The 18,055-nt window shown below is 57.9% G+C and overlaps 1 protein-coding gene across 2 annotated transcripts; it reads left to right on the top strand.

The window, feature by feature from the left end:
- Positions 1-661: 661 nt before the first annotated feature.
- TMEM161A (transmembrane protein 161A) lies at positions 662-14,319 on the top strand. Of its 2 annotated transcripts, none has more exons than XM_030540550.1 (12): positions 662-687; positions 3,253-3,356; positions 3,681-3,761; positions 4,644-4,741; positions 5,106-5,262; positions 7,291-7,442; positions 9,682-9,742; positions 10,645-10,788; positions 11,291-11,404; positions 11,847-12,021; positions 12,578-12,674; positions 13,368-14,319. In XM_030540550.1, the coding sequence occupies exons 2-12, from the start codon at positions 3,259-3,261 to the stop codon at positions 13,637-13,639; spliced, it is 1,449 nt and encodes a 482-aa protein (XP_030396410.1). In that variant the 5' UTR covers positions 662-687; positions 3,253-3,258; the 3' UTR covers positions 13,640-14,319. The 2 variants fall into 2 exon arrangements, with proteins under 2 accessions (XP_030396410.1, XP_030396409.1); XM_030540549.1 differs by lacking the exon at positions 662-687 and adding an exon at positions 738-843.
- Positions 14,320-18,055: the final 3,736 nt, after the last annotated feature.

Genomic DNA, 18,055 nt, shown 5'->3' with positions numbered 1-18,055 from the left:
CACCCGTCTGACAGACCATCCCCCAGTCACTGAAACAAGGGTGGCCAAATGCCCCATTTTCCTTGTGAAAATGCACACGGGGGGGGAGTGCTAGTTTGCCTCTCTTCCTCCACCTGACCCCGGCTTTACCATCCCATGTTCTGCACCTCCGGTGGTTCATATCCCTTGTCCGTGCTGACTAGTGGCTGGAGCAAGGGGCACTGAAGTCAGTCATTCCATCTCTCTGTCCCTCCGTACAATGGAAATACTAACAACTCATCATAGAATAAATAACCCATTCCTGTCTCACAAGGGTGAATGGGAGAGTTACTTCACTGATGTTTCCAAGATGCGTTGGGATCCTCAAGCTGAACGGTGCCTTTTAACGGCATCGGGTTATAAATTATTATTATTTAAGGAAGGGCACTAAATTCTAAAGCACAATCAAAGTACACCATAGACCCCGCTGGAGAGACAGGAGCCAGCTGCCCCAGTGTCGCACTCACTGCACATCTGGAGAGCCGGCAGCCACATGGGGGGAGGGTCACCCACCCAGAGCACATCTGGAGATGGTCGAAGTCAACCGGCTCCAGAGGCGTGACAAGGGGGGAAACTACAACTCCCGACATGCAATGCGCCGGACTCCTGAGAACCGGAACCAGGTGGGAGAGGAGGACCGGGGCTGCCTTTACCCAGCACCTCTTTGCCGTGAGTCAAGGCCCGCCCCTCTCCCAATGGCTGCCCTATCATTGGCTAAGTCGCTGGCAGTCACCTGCAGGACGGCCTTTGATTGGTTGTGGGAAGGCTGGGGTTCCATGCGCTGAGTAGCAGCTGGCTTATTGCGCGCGGCACGGCTCCAGCATGGTGAGTGCGCGGTGCTGCCGGGACCCCGCTGGGAGCAGCCCCTGGCAACCTGCCCCCCCCAGCCAACCTATGTGCCCCCCCGCCCCTGGCAACCTGCCCCCCCGCCAACCTATGTGCCCCCCCGCCCCTGCCAACCTGCCCCCCCCGCCAACCTATGTGCCCCCCCGCCCCTGGCAACCTGCCCCCCCCGCCTACCTAACTCCTCCTCTGCCCCCGCCCCTGCCAACCTATGTGCCCCCCCGCCCCTGGCAACCTGCCCCCCCGCCTACCTAACTCCTCCTCTGCCCCAGCCCCTGGCAACCTGCCCCCCCGCCAACCTATGTGCCCCCCCGCCCACCTAACTCCTCCTCTGCCCCCGCCCCTGCCAACCTGCCCCCCCTGCCAACCTATGTGCCCCCCCGCCCACCTAACTCCTCCTCTGCCCCAGCCCCTGGCAACCTGCCCCCCCCCGCCAACCTATGTGCTCCCTCGCCCCTGGCAACCTGCCCCTCCAATCTACCTCCCCGCCCCAGCTCCTGCCAACCTGACCCCCCCAACCTACCTAACTCCTCCTCTGCCCCAGCCCCTGGCAACCTGCCCCCCCCCCCAGCCAACCTATTCCCCCGCCCCTGGCAACCTGCCCCCCCAATCTCCCTCCCTCCCCCCCAGCCCCTGGCAACCTGCCCCTGCCAACCTGCCCCCCCACCTACCTAACTCCTCCTCTGCCCCAGCCCCTGGCAACCTGCCCCCCCAGCCAACCTATCCCCCCCTCCCCTGGCAACCTGCCCCCCCAATCTCCCTCCCTCCCCCCCAGCCAACCTATCCCCCCAGCCCCTGGCAACCTGCCCCCCCAACCAACCTATCTGCCCCCCCCGCCCCTGCCAACCTGCCCCCCCAACCTACCTAACTCTTCCTCTGCCCCAGCCCCTGGCAACCTGCCCCCCCCAGCCAACCTATCCCCCCTGCCCCTGGCAACCTGCTCCCCCAATCTCCCTCCCTCCCCCCCAGCCAACCTAACTCCTCCCCTGCCCCAGCCCCTGGCAACCTGCCCCCCCAACCTACCTCCTGCCCCAGCCCCTGGCAACCTGCCCCCCCCCACCAACCTAACTCCTCCCCTGCCCCAGCCCCTCATAACCTGCCCCCCCAACCTCCCTCCCCCCAGACCTGGCAACTTGCCCTCCCCAGCCAACCTCGCCCCCTCCCCTGCCCCAGCCCCTTGTAACCCCCCCCCGCCAACCTAACTGGTAACCTGCCCCCCCCCAGCCAACCTACCTCCCCGCCCCAGCCCCTGGTAACCTATCCCCCCAACCACCAAGCAGCCTCCCCCCTCCCCAGCCAACCTAACTTCTTCCTGCCCCAACCCCTGGTAACTTAACCCCCTTCCCCCCCACGCCAGCCCCTGGTAACCTCCCTCCCTCTGCCCCAGCCCTGGTAACCTAACCCCTGCCCTACAGCAGTGCCCTTCCCCTGCTCTTTACCAGACCCAAAAGCTTCCTGCCCCAGAGCAGTTGCTGCACTTCACTGGTGAATGAAACCCGCTGGCAGAGGAGGCGGCCTGGGACCCAGAACGATCTGAAGTATCAGGGCCGCTCTTCCTGCTCCTATAAATGGGTGGCTCCTATAAATGGGTCTTCATTTCCTCGCCAGGCTGTGATGGGGGTGCAGCTGGTGGTGAGCCTGCTTACAAAGTGGGGATTCACCCACGAAAGCTCATGCTCCAAAACCTCTGTTAATCTATAAGGTGCCACAGGATTCTTTGCTCCTATAAATAGGAGTTCACCTAGTGCCCTTTCCTGGGGCTTAGGAAGGCATTGCTGCTGCTGCTGCTGCTGCAGGGGAGGTGTCTGTATCTGGTTTCCAGGCCTTACAGGCAGCATGAAATGGCTGCAGCGTATCTGCAGAAGTATCTTGTGTCTCCTTTCTCCAGCTGATTGTTAGAGGGTCTTTTTCTTTCTTTTCTCCTCGAGAGATGGATGGCAGCACCCTGACCTTGCTGTCCTGGCCACTGCAGCTTGGTGGTTTATGCATTGGGTTTGAAACACGCAGGCTCCCGTCAAAAGCCAGGTTTGAATCCTGGAAGGATCCGCCTAGGCCCCAACTTTCTGAATTAAACAAGGTCCTTCAGGAGACACCAAGGCTAGGAAATTTGTGTCTGACTGGAACCTAGGGGACTACACAAACCTCTATGCACCAAAGTCCCACGTTGTGCCTAGCATAGGCCCTCTGCACTCAGCTGGGTTCAGAGAGCACCAGCCGTATAGAGGATAGTTTTGGAAAACCCAGACGATCCCTTGGACAGAAAAGCCACTGAATGCTCGCTTGTGCGCCCAGGAATCTGGGCAGGGGTGCTCTGGCTCAGAGGATGTGCTGCGATGGGCACGAGCCCTGTTGCTGACTTTGTGGTTCTGATTGTCTTTGTTTCCTCGCCAGGCTGTGATGGGAGTGCAGCTGGTGGTGAGCCTGCTTACGGCCAGCATCATGCAGAAGATGTCCCCGCACTGCTCCTTCGCTCGCTGGCTGCTCTGCAACGGCAGGTACTGGGGCTTTTCCAGCCAGCTCCAAACTGATGCCCCTGTTCTATGCTTGCATCTCTTCCTTCAAACACTGCACCCCAATCCCCAGCCCTTCGCTATTCCTGCCTTGGGCTCCCGGCTGCGTGCACACCAGGCTCTGCCTAAGCACCACATCCCAACTCTCAGCACCCTCCCCTGTACAGCCCTGCCAACATCCTACAGCCCCTTCTCCAGACACCTGCAGTGTTTCTGGTTTTCTCTCATCCAGTCAGACATTTCTGACCCCCCGCAGCTGTTTGTTTATATTTTGTCCCATCAATGACCGCCTCCTGTACCTCCCTCCAGCCTGTATCGCTACAAGCACCCTTCGGAGGAGGAGTTGTGCGCCCTGGCTGGGAAGCAGAAGCCCAAGGCCAAGCGAGACCGGTGAGCAGATCCCCTGCAGTCCATGGTTTGTTATTGGGTGTGACGATTGGAAGGTTTGGAGTGAAAATTGTGCCTCTCCTCTTCCAGACCTGACTTCTCCAACCTGCCCCCATCTTTAGGGAAAGACGCTGTGGTGGGCAGTCAGGGCAGGGGGTCAGGCCTGGGGTTAAATAATGGTAGCACCCAGAGGCTCCAATTGGGGACCTGGTGCAAGATGCACGCAAATACGTGCCCATCTGAAACAATGGCACGTTCTGTTGCGTTACCTACACTGGTCCAGTTGAAGCAGTGAAACACACGCACACTGTGAGTGTGGACACAGCTGTGTCTGGATAAATGTGCTGGTGGGGAAATAAGTTACACCAATAGTTCTCAAACCATGGGTCATGACCCTGTTTTCATGGGGCTGGCATTAGACTGCTGGGGCCTGAGCCCTACTGCCAGGGGCCAAAGCTGAGGCCCGAGGGCGTCAGCCCTGGGTGGCGGGGGCTCAGGTTACAGGCCCCCCGGCATGGAGTAGCAGGGCTTTGGTGGACTCAGGCTCCCCCCAGGGTCATGTAGTAATTTTTATTGTCAGAAGGGGCTCATGGTGCAATGAAGTTTGAGAACCTGAGTTATACTGATAGACGCTTTTATCCTGGGGTAACTGCGTCTACACGAGGCATTGTACCTGTATAACTGTACCATCCTAACTCACCTAGTTATACCAGAACCAAATTTGTGTGCGGACCAGGGCTAAGTTCACGGTAAGTGACAGCAGCTGGATACAGCCAACGGAGGCAGGGAGCATGAATTCTAGCTCTATGGGCTGCTGTCCAGGAACTTTGTCCCACCCTCGCTGTGCTCTGTTCCTGCCATTCTGAGCCTGTTTCTCTCTTGCAGGAGGCCGAATGGGGTCGCAGAGGATAAGCCCCTGTCAGTGCCCAAGGACATCAACCTGCACTTGGAGACCACCCCAGTAACCACAGTGGATGCTCTTGGTAATTCCCACACATCAGAGGCAGTCTGTGCGCAGTGGCTGAAGGCCTGTGGGATGGGGACGGGGGTGTGACTGACCTGAGTTTTCTAAGGCAGAGCCAGGGAATAGACCCCAGGAGTCCTGACTCCCAAGCCCCCCTGCTCTAATCTGTGGGACCCCAATCACTTCCCAGAACCTGTTACAGAACCCTAGAGTCCTGATTCTCAGGGCCTTTGTTCAGGCCTGTGGCCCTGTGAGGGCCAAAGAAGTTCAGTTAGGGAAGTGTCCCTCACTGCCTCCCTCCACACGCACACACGCTGCAAGGCGGTGGGGGCAGGGTGAGCTGGCTGGTGGTGACAGCCCTGTGTGTCTCTGCCCGTTCCCAGTGCTGCGCTATTTCCTGGAGTACCAGTGGTTCGTGGATTTTGCCGTCTACTCTACCCTCATCTACCTTTTCACTGAAGGCTACTACTGTCTGGTGGACCCTCAGAAGGAGATGAATGTTGGCATCCTGTGGTGCCTGCTTACGGTCGTCTTCTCCTTGTATCCTTCCTTTCCTACCCTGCCCCCTCTGCCGTGGGGGCTGGAGCAGGGTTCCCAAGGGGGGCTGGAATTCCCTAACCATGTGCCGGGGTCTGGAAGGAGAGGGCAGTGCCCGCAGCTCCGTAAGGCTGCCAACGAAAGGCAAAATAACGGGGGAAGAAACCCACCATCCTCTTCAATCAGAAGCCTGGCTAAGGCCGAATGGCTTAATTTATGGACTTGTAAACAGTTCCCTGACAAGTGATAAAGCTGCGTAATGAGAGCCTTCCCCTCCGAGAACCGGGCAGGGGCCTGCTGCAGTGAATGCTTTACGAGGTGCTAACGCCGTGGCGGCTGCAATCTGTATGGATGGAAGGGCGCATGGACACTTTTACAGGCTGCAGTAAAGCAGGGACGCCTGGGCCGTCTGTCTATCCTCATTGAAAAGGCTGCCGGCCCACTCCCCGGCGGTTTATTTAGAGTTTATGTGAACGTGTACATAGCACCGAGTAGCCTGCCAGTCCCTCCCCCTTCCCTGCGGCTGATGAATGCAGGGCTCCGGGGATTGGCAGCACGGGCCGAGCCTTGGGGCCTGGCTGCTAATGGGGGTGGGGAGCAAAACCCGGCCTTGGGGACCCTAAAGAAAGGGCTTGAATTGTTTCCTGTCATTACCCATAATCGCCTTGTTGCCAGCGGGCGACACCCAGAGAGCCCCTCTGAGTTAACCTCTCAGGCCTTCCCCGTAGGTGCAGTCACACGCTTCTCCCCCTCTCCGGTCTGGCCCCAGGCTGTGGGACCCAGCAGATCGATCGTGCTCAGCCTGCAGGTCGGGCCGCCTCACCCGCTCGCAGTTCTTCCCTGCAGAGCATGTGGCCAGGGGTGGATACAACAACCAGGCAGCGGCCCTAATGCCAGCATATGTAACCTTAGCAGTAGGCACAAGGCATCCCGCCCTAGGTCCCGATCGTTCAGGGAAACCCTGATTCTCCCCTTGGCAGGAGGCTGTGGTATAAACCCCTCCCTGCCAGAGTCACCTGGGAGGGGCTGCTGGCAGCCAAGTCAGCCCTGCCTATGCTGTGATCATCTGAATGGAGAGGGGAGAATCCCCTTTGGCCTCGGCCTGTCCCTCGTAGCTAGCAGGGCCTGGTTTGGGGAGGGCTGAGCTGTGCTTCTGAGAGTCTACCAGCTTGGCAGAGTGAGCCCTGGGGTCAGGCCCCAGTGTGTAACCCAGAGGGACAAAACCTCCCCATGCTGGGCCACCTGTTGCGTTGATTGTGTCTCCCCCCATACACACTCAGGCCCCAGTGAGGATGTTGTTACAGGAGCCTCCCCCAAGTGAGATCGGGGGCCCATTGTGCCAGCTGCTCCCTAGACCTGTGCTAACAGACAGCCCCTGCCCCATAGACAGACCAAGGCGGTGGGGGATTCGCCTCCCAGCCTTACAGATGGGAACTGAGGCCCAGGTTGGCTAAGTGCCTTACCCAAGGCCACACACAGAGTGAGTGACAGAGCTGGTCTCTCATCACCATGACTACAAGGGCCTTCCTGATGGCTGCAGCCCGGGTCTCTCCCAGCCCTCAGACAGTGACTAGATAGAGGCATGTGTTTGGTTTCATACTGGTTTATATCCCCTATGAAAGGTGCCGGATCCACGTTCCCTGAGGCTCAGGCACGCACGTCCCCCACTCCTGAGCGCTGCTCCTCGTCCCTGTTGGGGGACTCACTGCCAGACCCGAGGGGGCAGCTTGCTCTCCGTGGCCCACCCAGCCTTTGGCGCCTCTGCCACGGCCTCCAGCCATGGCCACAGCCATGGCCACAGCAATGGCCATGCATGAGAGGGAGACCTTTCTCCATTAGCAGTTACGCTGATGCCCAGCAAACTGGCTTCACCCCCGGGGCCAGCAGGCAGGAGCCATCCGAAGGAGGAGAACTGTCTGTAGCCACCAGGCGGGGTCCCCTGGTGTGAGATGTCTGTTCAGTGAGCGTTTGAGGCTATGTAAAGGCCAAGCCCCGCTGGTTTCTTTAACACCAACCCCCCTGCGCCTGCAGCAAGATCTTCTTCATGGTGATGCACCATTACTTCCGCTCAGAGGAGGGGGGCGAGCGCTCCGTCTGCCTCACCTTTGCCTTCTTCTTCCTCCTCATCGCCATGGTGGTGCTCGTCGTGCGGGAGGACTACTTGGAGTTCGGCCTCGACTCGGGTCAGCGAGCGGTGGGGCTGGGGCCATGCCAGGTTGGGGGAGAGAGCTGGGGATTGGGCAGACGGGTGGATTTGAGCGCCACGGCAGCAGGTCTCTCAGTAAGGATGAGCCGGGCCTGCCCATGGACTTACCAGCTGTGGTTGGAACCGTCTGCAGATGTGGCTGTGGCAGGGGACGTGTCTGCATGCAGTGATCCTGCTAGTGTGCACCCACGGCTCTGTGCTTCGGGATCCAATAGTGGGAGGGGGGGCCATTACCTCTATGTGCCCAGATGTACTGGGGGGGTTGTGCATAGCACCGTTGTTCTGTGACCCACCCCAGTCTATGGTAGATGCAAGAGTGTGGCAGGAAATCTGCCCTGTTTGGCCATTGTGGTACAAACCTGTCCCCATGCATGTTAAACTGTTAGACAGCGCTGCAGGGGCGTTGTCTAGACTAAGAAAAGCGGTTGAAGTTAGTTTGGGATGAGCCAACCCATTCTGGCTAACCCCAATCTCTTCCCTGACACCAGTGCAGGTTAACCCTTAACTCAGTCAGCTAACCCCAATCTAACGTCAACCGCTCCTAGCCAGACAGACCCACAGACATAGGCAGGCAGGTCGAAGCTGTTACAGTGCTCTCCCTGATGCAGGAGCTTTTGCTGTAATGACGGGTCCTGAGCACTGTGCTAGCCACGGCCCAGGTAGCCACTTTAAATGAATGCAAGGGAAGTGCTTTTCCATGCAATAAACCTGTGGAACTCACTGCTGTAAAACAGCACTGAGGCCAAGAGCTGAGCGGGATTTTGTGCAAAAAGATTAATATGGAGGACAAGACTATGTAATGTTACAGCAGTAAGGATTTAAAAACCCCAAGAGTTTGAGAAGGGCTAAAAATCCCCATGCTCCAGGGCATTAGCCAACTCTAAGTAGCAGGGGTCAGGAAGGAACATTCCCTGGGGACAGGTTAGCCCAAAACTGCTAGGTTTCCTGTGCCTTCCTCTGAAGCAGCTAGTACTAGCCACTATTGGAGACAGGAGACTGGACTAGGTGGATACTGGCCATCCCTGTATTCTGATTGCTGAACAGCACGCAGACCTGCCCTGGGCATGGTTTTGGACCCAGCTGCGAGCAGCCTGGTGCTCCGTGCCAAAGGACCGCCCCACCCAGTCTGTGCAGTGAGGTCATTTGATGCGACATACTACTGTGGGCTCTGAATCCCCCCCCTCCTTTTGTCTAGTTAAATGCTGGATAATTACTTTTACTGCTGGCTTTTATCACCCTTTGACCAGCCACATTGGTGGGGTGGCAAAGGAGCCTAGGAAGGGCTGTCTGACTAGCTCCTGGGAGCCAGCAGCTCCTCGCAGGAGACGGCCTGATTCTGCTCTCCCTTATAGCCCGGGAAGTCTCCTGCCAGCAATGGGGTTACTCCCTATTTCACCAGTGGAAGTGACGAGGGATCAGGTCTCTCTGCCCAATGAAATAGTGCTGTGCAGAAAAATGACCCCCAAACTCCTCTGCAGATGAGCCGTTTAGGGGGCTGGAGGGTGGGATGCGCTTGCTTTCAGTCTGTGGGTTTGGGGTTCTGTTTCCCTACTCGTTCTCTTGTTACAACCCCTTAAACATGAATAATATTTATCCCAGCCAGCTCCTTGCACCCCAAGGGATCTCACTGTCACTCACGAACTGACCCACCCACATGTGCGTAGCTCTAAAGCTTGGAGTCCCACATGTCGGGAAGTGCTCTGCTAATCAAATTGCTCCTTGTGTGGACACACTGCAGTCTGGCATAGCTGTGCTTGGGCCGGTCTAATGTTGTGCTCCTGAAGGGGAGAGGGGGGGGTTGACTGTGTCAGTATGAAGCGGGTCTTTGCCAGTATAGCTGCATCCATGCTAGAGGCACTTCGCTGGCATAGTTCATTAGTACGCCGGCACTCATAAAGCACACCAAAGTAGTTTTTACCATTTCCAAAGCAACATAAGCTAAACTTTAAAAAGGCCCCTTTACTGGACTCAGCGTGTCTCCATGGGATTCTATACTGATATTACTGCAGTGGTTTAAATTCACCCCCATCTGATACTGGTATAACTTTTCCATGTTGATGAGCCCTTAGACGCTTTTGACCATTTCAGTGAGTGACTTACTGAGGAACCTGCTGTAGCGACTGGAATAAAGCTACACCATTGCTTTCCCCATCACCTGCTGCCTCTTCCCTTCCAACACAATCTCTCCTACTCACCCATGTCTTGGTTTTCTACAGGGCTTGCCAATGTCAGTGATAACCTGGAGATTTTCTTAAAGCAGCAAGGATGGGAATGGACGTAAGTGTGGCCGAGCAGATAATAGAAAGGCACGTGGGATGGAGGGGAGGGTTGAGATTTTTGAGTCTTTGCAGCCATTCCGGTCACCAGTTCAGCAGCCTTCTATAAGGTGGCTGAGTTTCAGTTCCATAGAGTAAGTATTTTTATTTTCATTGGATTTTTTGTTGCTCATTTTTTAACCTTTGAAATGTCAGGAATGTTGAGTCTGATTTTGCTGGAGAATTTCTTGGAGGTCTCAGAGATGTAAGTTGCCTTTAACTGAAGAGGGGAGAGGGATAGCTCAGAGGTTTGAGCATTGGCCTGCTAAACCCAGGGTTGTGAGTTCAGTCCTTGAGAGGGCTATTTAGGGATCAGGGGAAAATCTGTCAGGGACAGTACTTGGTCCTGCTAGTGAAGACAGGGGATTGGATTCAAGGTCTTTTCCAGTTCTATGAGATAGGTATATCTCCATATAGTTAGAAGGGATGGGAGGGCTTGAATCTTTAACAAAGACTATTTTTCTCCTAAGTGTGTTTTGGACATTGGAGTTAAATGAACGTTAACTAATCTGACAGAAACAAAGACTGAATAAAAACACCTTACCCATCAGATTTCTCTTCTGTGATGTCATAATGCCACTAGTTCCCCAGCCAGCCACCCATCCTCTTCTGGGGAGAACCAGGGTCAGAAAGGCTTGGAAAGATTCTCTTAATGCTAGCATTATGGAGCGAACCTTTCCTGACCTTTTTTTATCCATCAGATAGAAGCATAAAAAGGGCACAAGGTCTGTGTGTTTTCGCTTCTGCTGGTCCCTGAGGAAGAGCCTTCCCTGTCCTCGTGCTAACTCGGCCACAGGCTGAATTCTGTCTGTTAACATGTCGTGGCCTTATCTGACCCTTGATGACCCCGCTCCGTGTCTGCAGAGTTCCCATCACCAAACTGACCTTCAAGCTGGGGCTGGTGGCCCTTTGTTCGTTCATTGGCGCATGTCTGACATTCCCGGGGTTGCGACTGGCGCAGACTCACCTGGACGCTCTGAAGATGGCTGCGGACAGGCCAATGACCCAGTTGAGTAACCTCTCGCTTGTCTGTGAAGCAGCCAGCGTTATTGGTGGGCTGCGAGATGGCACAAGGCCGCCACCCCTGGCTGCTGTCTGACCATGTGGGGAGCTCCATTCCCCTGGGTACTGCCCCACCCCAGAGGTGGCCGCAGTGCGAGCCACGCACAAGCCCTGTGGCATGGGAGGTGCTTTGCAGATGTAAAGCAGGGGTGTCATTCAAACACAGGGGGGTGGGGGTGTAGAGACAGGAGCTCTGCCAGGAAATGGACCTCTGATAAGTTTGACAGGTCTATGCAGGTGCTCACTGTATGCTGGGAGCAGGACATGGGCCAGGATCCCTGGCTCTGTCCCTCTAAAATCCCTCCCCCTCTAGCTCCCTCCCCTCAGATACCCAGAGGTGTTGCTTTTCCCCAGGGGGCCAGCTGGTTGAGGGTGCTGCCCTGGGGCGGAGATGGGGGAAACCTGGACTCTGACAGGCTCTGACTCCAGTTCTTTGTCCCCCCGGCAGGATCCTGCTCCATGCGAGTTTCTTGGCACCCCTGGTCGTGGTGCTCATGTGGGTCAAGCCCATTTCCAGAGACTTGCTGCTTCACGCACCCATGGGGAAGCAAACGGTCCAGATGTGAGTGGGTCCCTGTGCTCAGCAGACAGGCAAAGGGGAGTGAGTGTTCAAGTCTGTTCCCTTCCCCATCCACGTGGTGCAGACATGGGTCCGTCCTGTGCCCTGTGCTACCCCCGGCCATCCCAGCATCCGCCAGTGCTTTGTTAGTTCAGACGTGCCACATGAACCAAGAAATAGAACCCAGGAGTCCTGGCACCCCGGTGCTTCCTGCCTCTAACTGCTAGACCCCACTCCCCTCCCAGAGCTGGGGACAGAACCCAAGAGTCCTGGCTCTGTCTCTGTCCTACTAATCTGACTTTTCTGGCGGTGCTGGCTAAACTCTCATCAGACCCTGCTGTTTCTGATGTGTCCCTTGCTGTATAGTCCAGGCACTGTCCAAGCTGTGCCCTTTGAAGGTGAATTCTGCCCCCTTCATGCTAACTCTTCTGTCCTCTTGCCCCAGCATGTCGGACTCTGCCTACAACTCCACGCGCCTCTGGACCATTGTCGCCCTCTGCCTGCTGCGCCTGGCCATGACGCGCCACCACCTGCAGGCCTACCTCCAGCTGGCGGAGCGCTGGGTGGAGCAGATGAAGAGGGAAGCTGGGCGCATCACTGCCCTGGAGATCCAGCGCAAGGTAGGCGCCGGCGAGGCACAGAGTAACTCAGGCAGCTGGGCAAAAAGCAGATTCAGGCTCCGTGCTGTGGAAACAGCCCAGGAATCTGAGGCCGGTCACTCTCCAGCCTCCTCGGAGGCTTGTGAACCAGCTCCATTCAGCCGGCCGTAGGACCCTGGGTCCCAGCACCCCTCAGCTCCAGAGAGATCTCCCCCCTCCTGGCTGTAGCTAGATCTGTTCCCCTGTAAGCACCAAGCCCGAGACGGTGCGTGGGCGACCCACACCGGGGTCTAGACAGCACTGGCCTTGGGCAAAGACAGGAGTGTTTCCTTCCCTCTCGGTCTCTTTCCTTCCTGACTCTCCCCTCTAGTATGGGTTTTACAGCTGCACCATGCAGGCCTCATTCTGCCAGGCCCAGCCCCAGGAGACAGTCCCTTCTGCATGGGCAGGAGAGAGGCACCGAGAGGGTAGTGACTTGTCCAGGCTTGCAGAGCCATCTGGTGCTCCTACCCACCAAGTTGTGCGCTGCCCTGCAAAGCTCACGTCCCGTCAGTGCTGATTCCCTCTCCATTTCTAGGTCGCGAGGATTTACTGCTACATCACCGTGGTCAGCCTGCAGTACCTGGGCCCCATCATCCTCACGCTGCACTGCACACTGCTTCTCAAATCTCTGGGTAGGGAGCCGGCTGGGAGCTGGCAGGCCCTTTGCAACTTGCCACCCCAAGAGGAGGGAGTCGGGGGGGAACCTTTCAGAGCCTTGCTTAAGGGATCCGCATCGGGGCTGCAGTTTGGAGCAGGTCACTGGAGCTGCATCTGCCTCCAACTGCTCTCCCTGATTACCTCTCCGCTGCAGCTGAGGGGCCCTGTGTGAAATGAGTTTGTTGGGTCTCAGGTCACTGCCTGATGGGCAGTTGTCCAGGGCCCAGACTGAACAGGGGTCCCTGCACCTGGGACTGGCTGGCAGGGGAAGGGAGCCCTAGCCCTAAACATCCAGTTTGGAAGGAAGGTTCGGTGTCCTGCTGCGGGGGTTGGGAGGGCAGATTGTCCCACATCTGCAGGGTTCATGCACCTCCTGCAGTGGCTGGTGCTGGCCCTGGTCTGAGCCAGCCTGGCTGGCAGTCCCTTGCTGGTCTGTAAACTGGGGCACACCTCCCCTGGGCCTGAGTCACCGTTTGCAGTGGGCTGAGCAGGGCCGGGAAACACCCCAGCAGCTGGGGGACAGGACAGGTGCTGCAGAGAGCAGTTGGAGGGACCTGTCCCTGCAGGGCTGGCTGGGACTAGAGGGGTGCGCTCTGCCCCTGCCGGGATGGGGGTCAGCTTGGCTCTCCTCATGCTCACCAGTCCCTCTTGTCCCCTCTGCCTTGCAGGTGACTATTCGTGGGGCCTGTTCCCCGAGCCCACACCTGTCTCCCCGGGGGTGGGCGCTGCACCAGCCCGGCCCGCTGTTCCCTCAGCTGAGGAGGAGGGAGGAGAGGACATGCAGGCCACGGTGGCGCAGATCACGGGCGCGCTGGGCGCCATCCTTACCCCGCTTTTCTACCGCGGACTCTTTGCCTTCCTGACCTGGTGGGTGGCCGTTTGCCAAGTGATCACCAGCCTCTTTGGCCTCTACTTCCACCAGTACCTGGCAGCCTCCTAATCACAGCTGCAGCAGGGCCTAGGCGTCCCATGACCTGCAGGGCTCCCATGTGGAAAGGACCCTGTGGGCTACCTGCCACGGGCTGGGGCTGTGACTCGTTCCCACCCAATGGCTCTCTGCCCTGCGTCCAGCCCATCTCCTCTCCTGCCTGGGCATACCAGCTGCCCCCGCTTTGTGTAGAGACAACCAGCCTCCCTGCTGGGACACACCTGTCAGGCCGAGGCCACTGGCTGGTTGTCTGTGCCTGCCAAGGGAGCAGGAGTAATGTGGCCGGGGTGTTGGCGTATCAACGTCTCCCCAGCCTACATTGGAGCCAGTTGGGAGATGTGAGGGAGGGGCCCCAAGCTCAGCCAGAATGGGGACAGCATCTTCTAGGCTATTTCTCCCCAACTTGCTTCGGCCAAGCAGCTCCCTCTCCCCTGCATGGCTTCTGGTGCATGGGCCATGTTTTACTGCCAGTGACTGCTCAGGTACCCTCGCAGCCAGCGATTCTAAATCCAGCCTCAGCCTCCTCCCCCACCTCCCACCCAGGAAGGAGCCTGCTGGTGGGTAACATGAGATGGTTCAGCTAGGAGCCAGAGACCTAAAGGGCTGGGGGGGGTCTCTGGGGTCATGCGCAGGCGTTAGGGGCTGGGACCCTGCACAGGTGTTGGAGGGGTGTCTGGGGCCTTGTGCAGGCGTTGGGGGGGGGTCTCGGGCTCTGCGCAGGCATTGTGGGGTTGGGGGGGTCTCTGGGGCCTTGTGCAGGCGTTGGGGGGGGTCTCGGGCTCTGCGCAGGCATTGTGGGGTTGGGGGGTGGGTCTCCGGGGCCATGTGCAGGCACTGACCCCAGTGCAGCATGCTCCCATTCTGCTCTGACATGGCCACACAGGGCAATGGAGGAAGGGGGACTAGACCTGCAAGTCAAATGGGCCTTGTCCCAGATTCCCCGACACAGCCGAGCTCTAATGCTTGGTGCTGCAGGAAGCGGGGGGCTGGGATGATGCTGAGGCTGGGGAAGGGGGAGAGGATGCTGGCTCAGAGCCACACCTAGAAGCCGGAATGGAAATCCCTGGTGCAGCAGAGGAGCTGGGCTGGCCACAGGGCAGCCTCCCGCATGGCAGACAGAGCGGTGGCTGCACAGCACCCACCCCTTGGCCCAGGTGTCAGGCGCAACCCAGATCCCATCACTTGGGTGCCTGCTGCTCTAGGGGCCGGGCCCTTTTGCTGCTCCGGCTCTCGCAGCAGGACCCCAGAGCAAACGCCATCCCAGCAAGGAACTTGCAGTCCTTCCCTTGCGCCTGGCCAGGCTTGCACCAGCTGGGCCTGGGCTGGGGGGTCATTGGCTGTAGGCCACTGTGTGGGTGGGAAATCACTGGAGGAGCTATTAGAACAAAGTGTTTTTTTGGTAGCTTTATTTTTGCAGAGCTCAAGTCCTCCCACGGCCAAGGCCCTCGCTCCCTGCAGGGGCAGGGGTTGGACGTTTGCCCTGGAGGGAGCTTAAAGGAGGGCATAAAGAGCGATTCTCCCTAAGACTGGGAGTGGTGTGCGTGGGGTTTCTGGGGCCTGCATTTTATTTAATTTCTCCTCAGGAAACGATCCCCCTGCTCTGTGTAAAATCACCTAGCTGCCTTACTCATTCTGACGTCTAGAATAAATGCAAGCAGGTACAGGGATATTTTATGAATAAAACTGGTAACCTGCTTCCTGATCAGATTCCTGCAGTGGTAGCTGGACACAGGATTCTTCAAGTCCCCGTCCAAATGCATGCTGCAGTGGGCCGTTAAAGCATCTGCTGTGTTCCACCCCAGAGGTGGCTGCATTTGTATAATGGGGGAGGGGAAGTCACCAGCTCTAGAACCCTAGGACAAGCTGGGGCTCAAAGCTATTGCAGCAATATAGGATGGGGCAGGAATGTGACCCAAACAGCAGCTCATCCCCAGCACCCTGTGGGGGGTGGGGGGGAGGTGGGGCAGGGACTGCAGGCCCTCCCAGTGGAGGCGGGGGCAAGAGGGAGACTAGAGCTGCCCTGGCAGGAGTGAGCCAGGCCAACAACCGGGCCAAGCATTTCCGAGGGGGTGGGGGAGCTTTTTGCAGCATCTCACCCCTTATGTAACCAGTGTCTGTTCCTGATTCCTGGGGCCTGAGGCTCAGGCGGAGGTGGGCGGGGGGCAGCAACCTGGCTGCAGAGAGGCCCCCAAGGCCCCGGCAGCTGAGTTCCCTGCAGGCTGGTAGTTGCAGACTGCAGTATGGTGGGGGAAATTCCTTCACCGTGGGCTGGTGGGGCAGCGAGGAGGAAGTTAAGTCTCGGCTGTGGGGCTAGCGTTGTATGCCCGTAAATCCCAGCGATGGCTGTAAGCAAGTCCCTCAGCCTTAGGCACAGATCAGGGGAGAGCAGGGTAAGCTGGGCCACCTCTGCCCTTCCCTGGCCAGGGCCCAGGTGACAGTGACGCAGCCACCTGGAGCATGGGCCACCTGTGAGCTTGTCCCCTCAGCCAAAGCACAGCTCCCTGCACCCCTGCAGTCAAGGAGCCCCCAGGAAAAGGAGCAGCTTGTAACCGGTGAGGAAAGGGGCAGGACTGCAAACACAAAGACACACACACCGCTACCCTGCAGCTGGTGCAGTCACACACTAGCACAGCGAGGCTGTGAAACCCAAACCCTGCCACAGCTGAATGGCAGCCGCCTAGGCCTGTCCCTGACAGCCTTCAGCTGAGCAGCCTACCAGGCCCCCTGCACAGACCCCCCATCTGCAGCTGCCCCAGGGAAGGGAGGCTGCTGACAAGGCTCATTTCCATCCCCCACTGCAGGTGCCTCACAAGGAGGGTTTGGCTCCCCTGGCTCAGGCATCACCCACATCCCAGGCCCCAAAGCACCCAGAACCCCCATGCAGGTCTGGCCTGGGGAAGTAGCCCCTCCCTCCCCCCTAGGAGCCTCCAGCCCCCAGGGGCCTTCACCCCCCTCCCATCCCTCCACTGGATTTGGCTTTCCCCTTCCTCCACACCCATAGCACGTGCTCCCCAGCCCAGCAGCATCTGCATCGTTCTGCAGCCCCCGTGGGGAGAATGGAAATGGGGGCTCCCTGCTAGACATGGGTGGAAAGCACAGGCAGAGCCTGCAGAAACCCCAGCAGGAGCTCACTGGGCCCCAGCCCCGCCCAGAGGGAGCCACAGCTGGGACCAGCTCTGGAGAAGGAATGGCAGGGCCACGTTTTCAGCTCAAGCTTCAGTTAAGCCACCTCAAATCCTGGCAAGGCCAGAGGGGCTGGGACAGCAGAGGCTGGTTCAAAACCTGCTGTCCCTTTCCAGCCCCAAGAGCTCATTTGTCTGATTTTCTCGAAGGCTGGGGCCCGAGTGCCCAGGGAGGCAGTTGCTAGGGCCCTGGGTTGTGCTGCATTCAGACACGCAGACAGTTTCTCCCCAGAGATCTGCCCAGACGTGATCCCTGGGCTGGGACAATGACTGATAGACTATCCAGGAACATGGGGGGAGAGAATTCACAGGCGCTGTAATTGGGCAACAAAAAAAGAACCGCCCCCAGCCCCCACTACAGAATTATTCGTAAAAAAAAAAAAAAATGCACAAGCTGTTAATGGGGGAGCATCATGCCAGGGCCCCGTTCCCAGAGCTCAGCCGAGAGGATAATCTATTGGGATCAGTTATTTGCTTGGTGTTGGAATTGCTTGTGAAGGGAGCCAAGGGGCCAGCGCCTGACTCCACCCCACAGCACAGATGTCCCCCACTGTGTCCCATAATTCTCCCCCCAGGAGAAGAACCATGACCACAGGTAAAGGATTTGAAATTAGGCCTTCAAACAGGGGTGGCCAAAAACGTACTGACTCACCCAGCCACATATGACGATTTTCAGAAGTTCGAGAGATGGGGCTGCTCTGCTGGGGTTTGGCCTTTCAGCCTCGTTCCTGCTGAAGCCCAGGCAGGCCTCGCGGAGTTGAAGCCCTGATATCCCCATCCTTGCTGGGCAGCTGCCCCTACCCTCCCCACTCACTGCAAGGCAGGGGTCCCCCACCAATCTGGTAGGTGGAGAATGGGGGTGGGGGACTCCGCAAGCCAGACTAACTCTAAGAGCTGCATACCGCTCCCGAACCAGGGCTTGGCCATCCCTGCCTTCTAGTGACAGACACCAGGAGCTCACCCAAGAGGAAGTTAGGGGGTGACGGGACACACACTAAGTGTCCCTACTTAGGGAACACAGATTTAAGGCTGCGCTCTTCAATCTAGCAGGGAAAAGGCCAAACACTGTCCCCTGGCTGGAAGTTGAAGCCAGGCATTGGAACAATTTACTAAATGTCGTGGTGGATTCTCCATTACTGACAGCTTTTATATCACGATTGGACGTTTCTCCTGCAAGCTCCAGTCCAGGAACCTGGGAGGAGGTTCTCTGGGCTGCAATAGCTAGGACAACCCTTCTGGCCTTGGG

The sequence above is a fragment of the Gopherus evgoodei genome, chromosome 22 (genome assembly GCF_007399415.2).
Source record: "Gopherus evgoodei ecotype Sinaloan lineage chromosome 22, rGopEvg1_v1.p, whole genome shotgun sequence".
NCBI lineage: Eukaryota > Metazoa > Chordata > Testudines > Testudinidae > Gopherus > Gopherus evgoodei.
The sequence above is the reverse complement of the archived record's forward strand: the minus strand, read 5'-3'. Positions and strand labels throughout refer to the sequence as shown.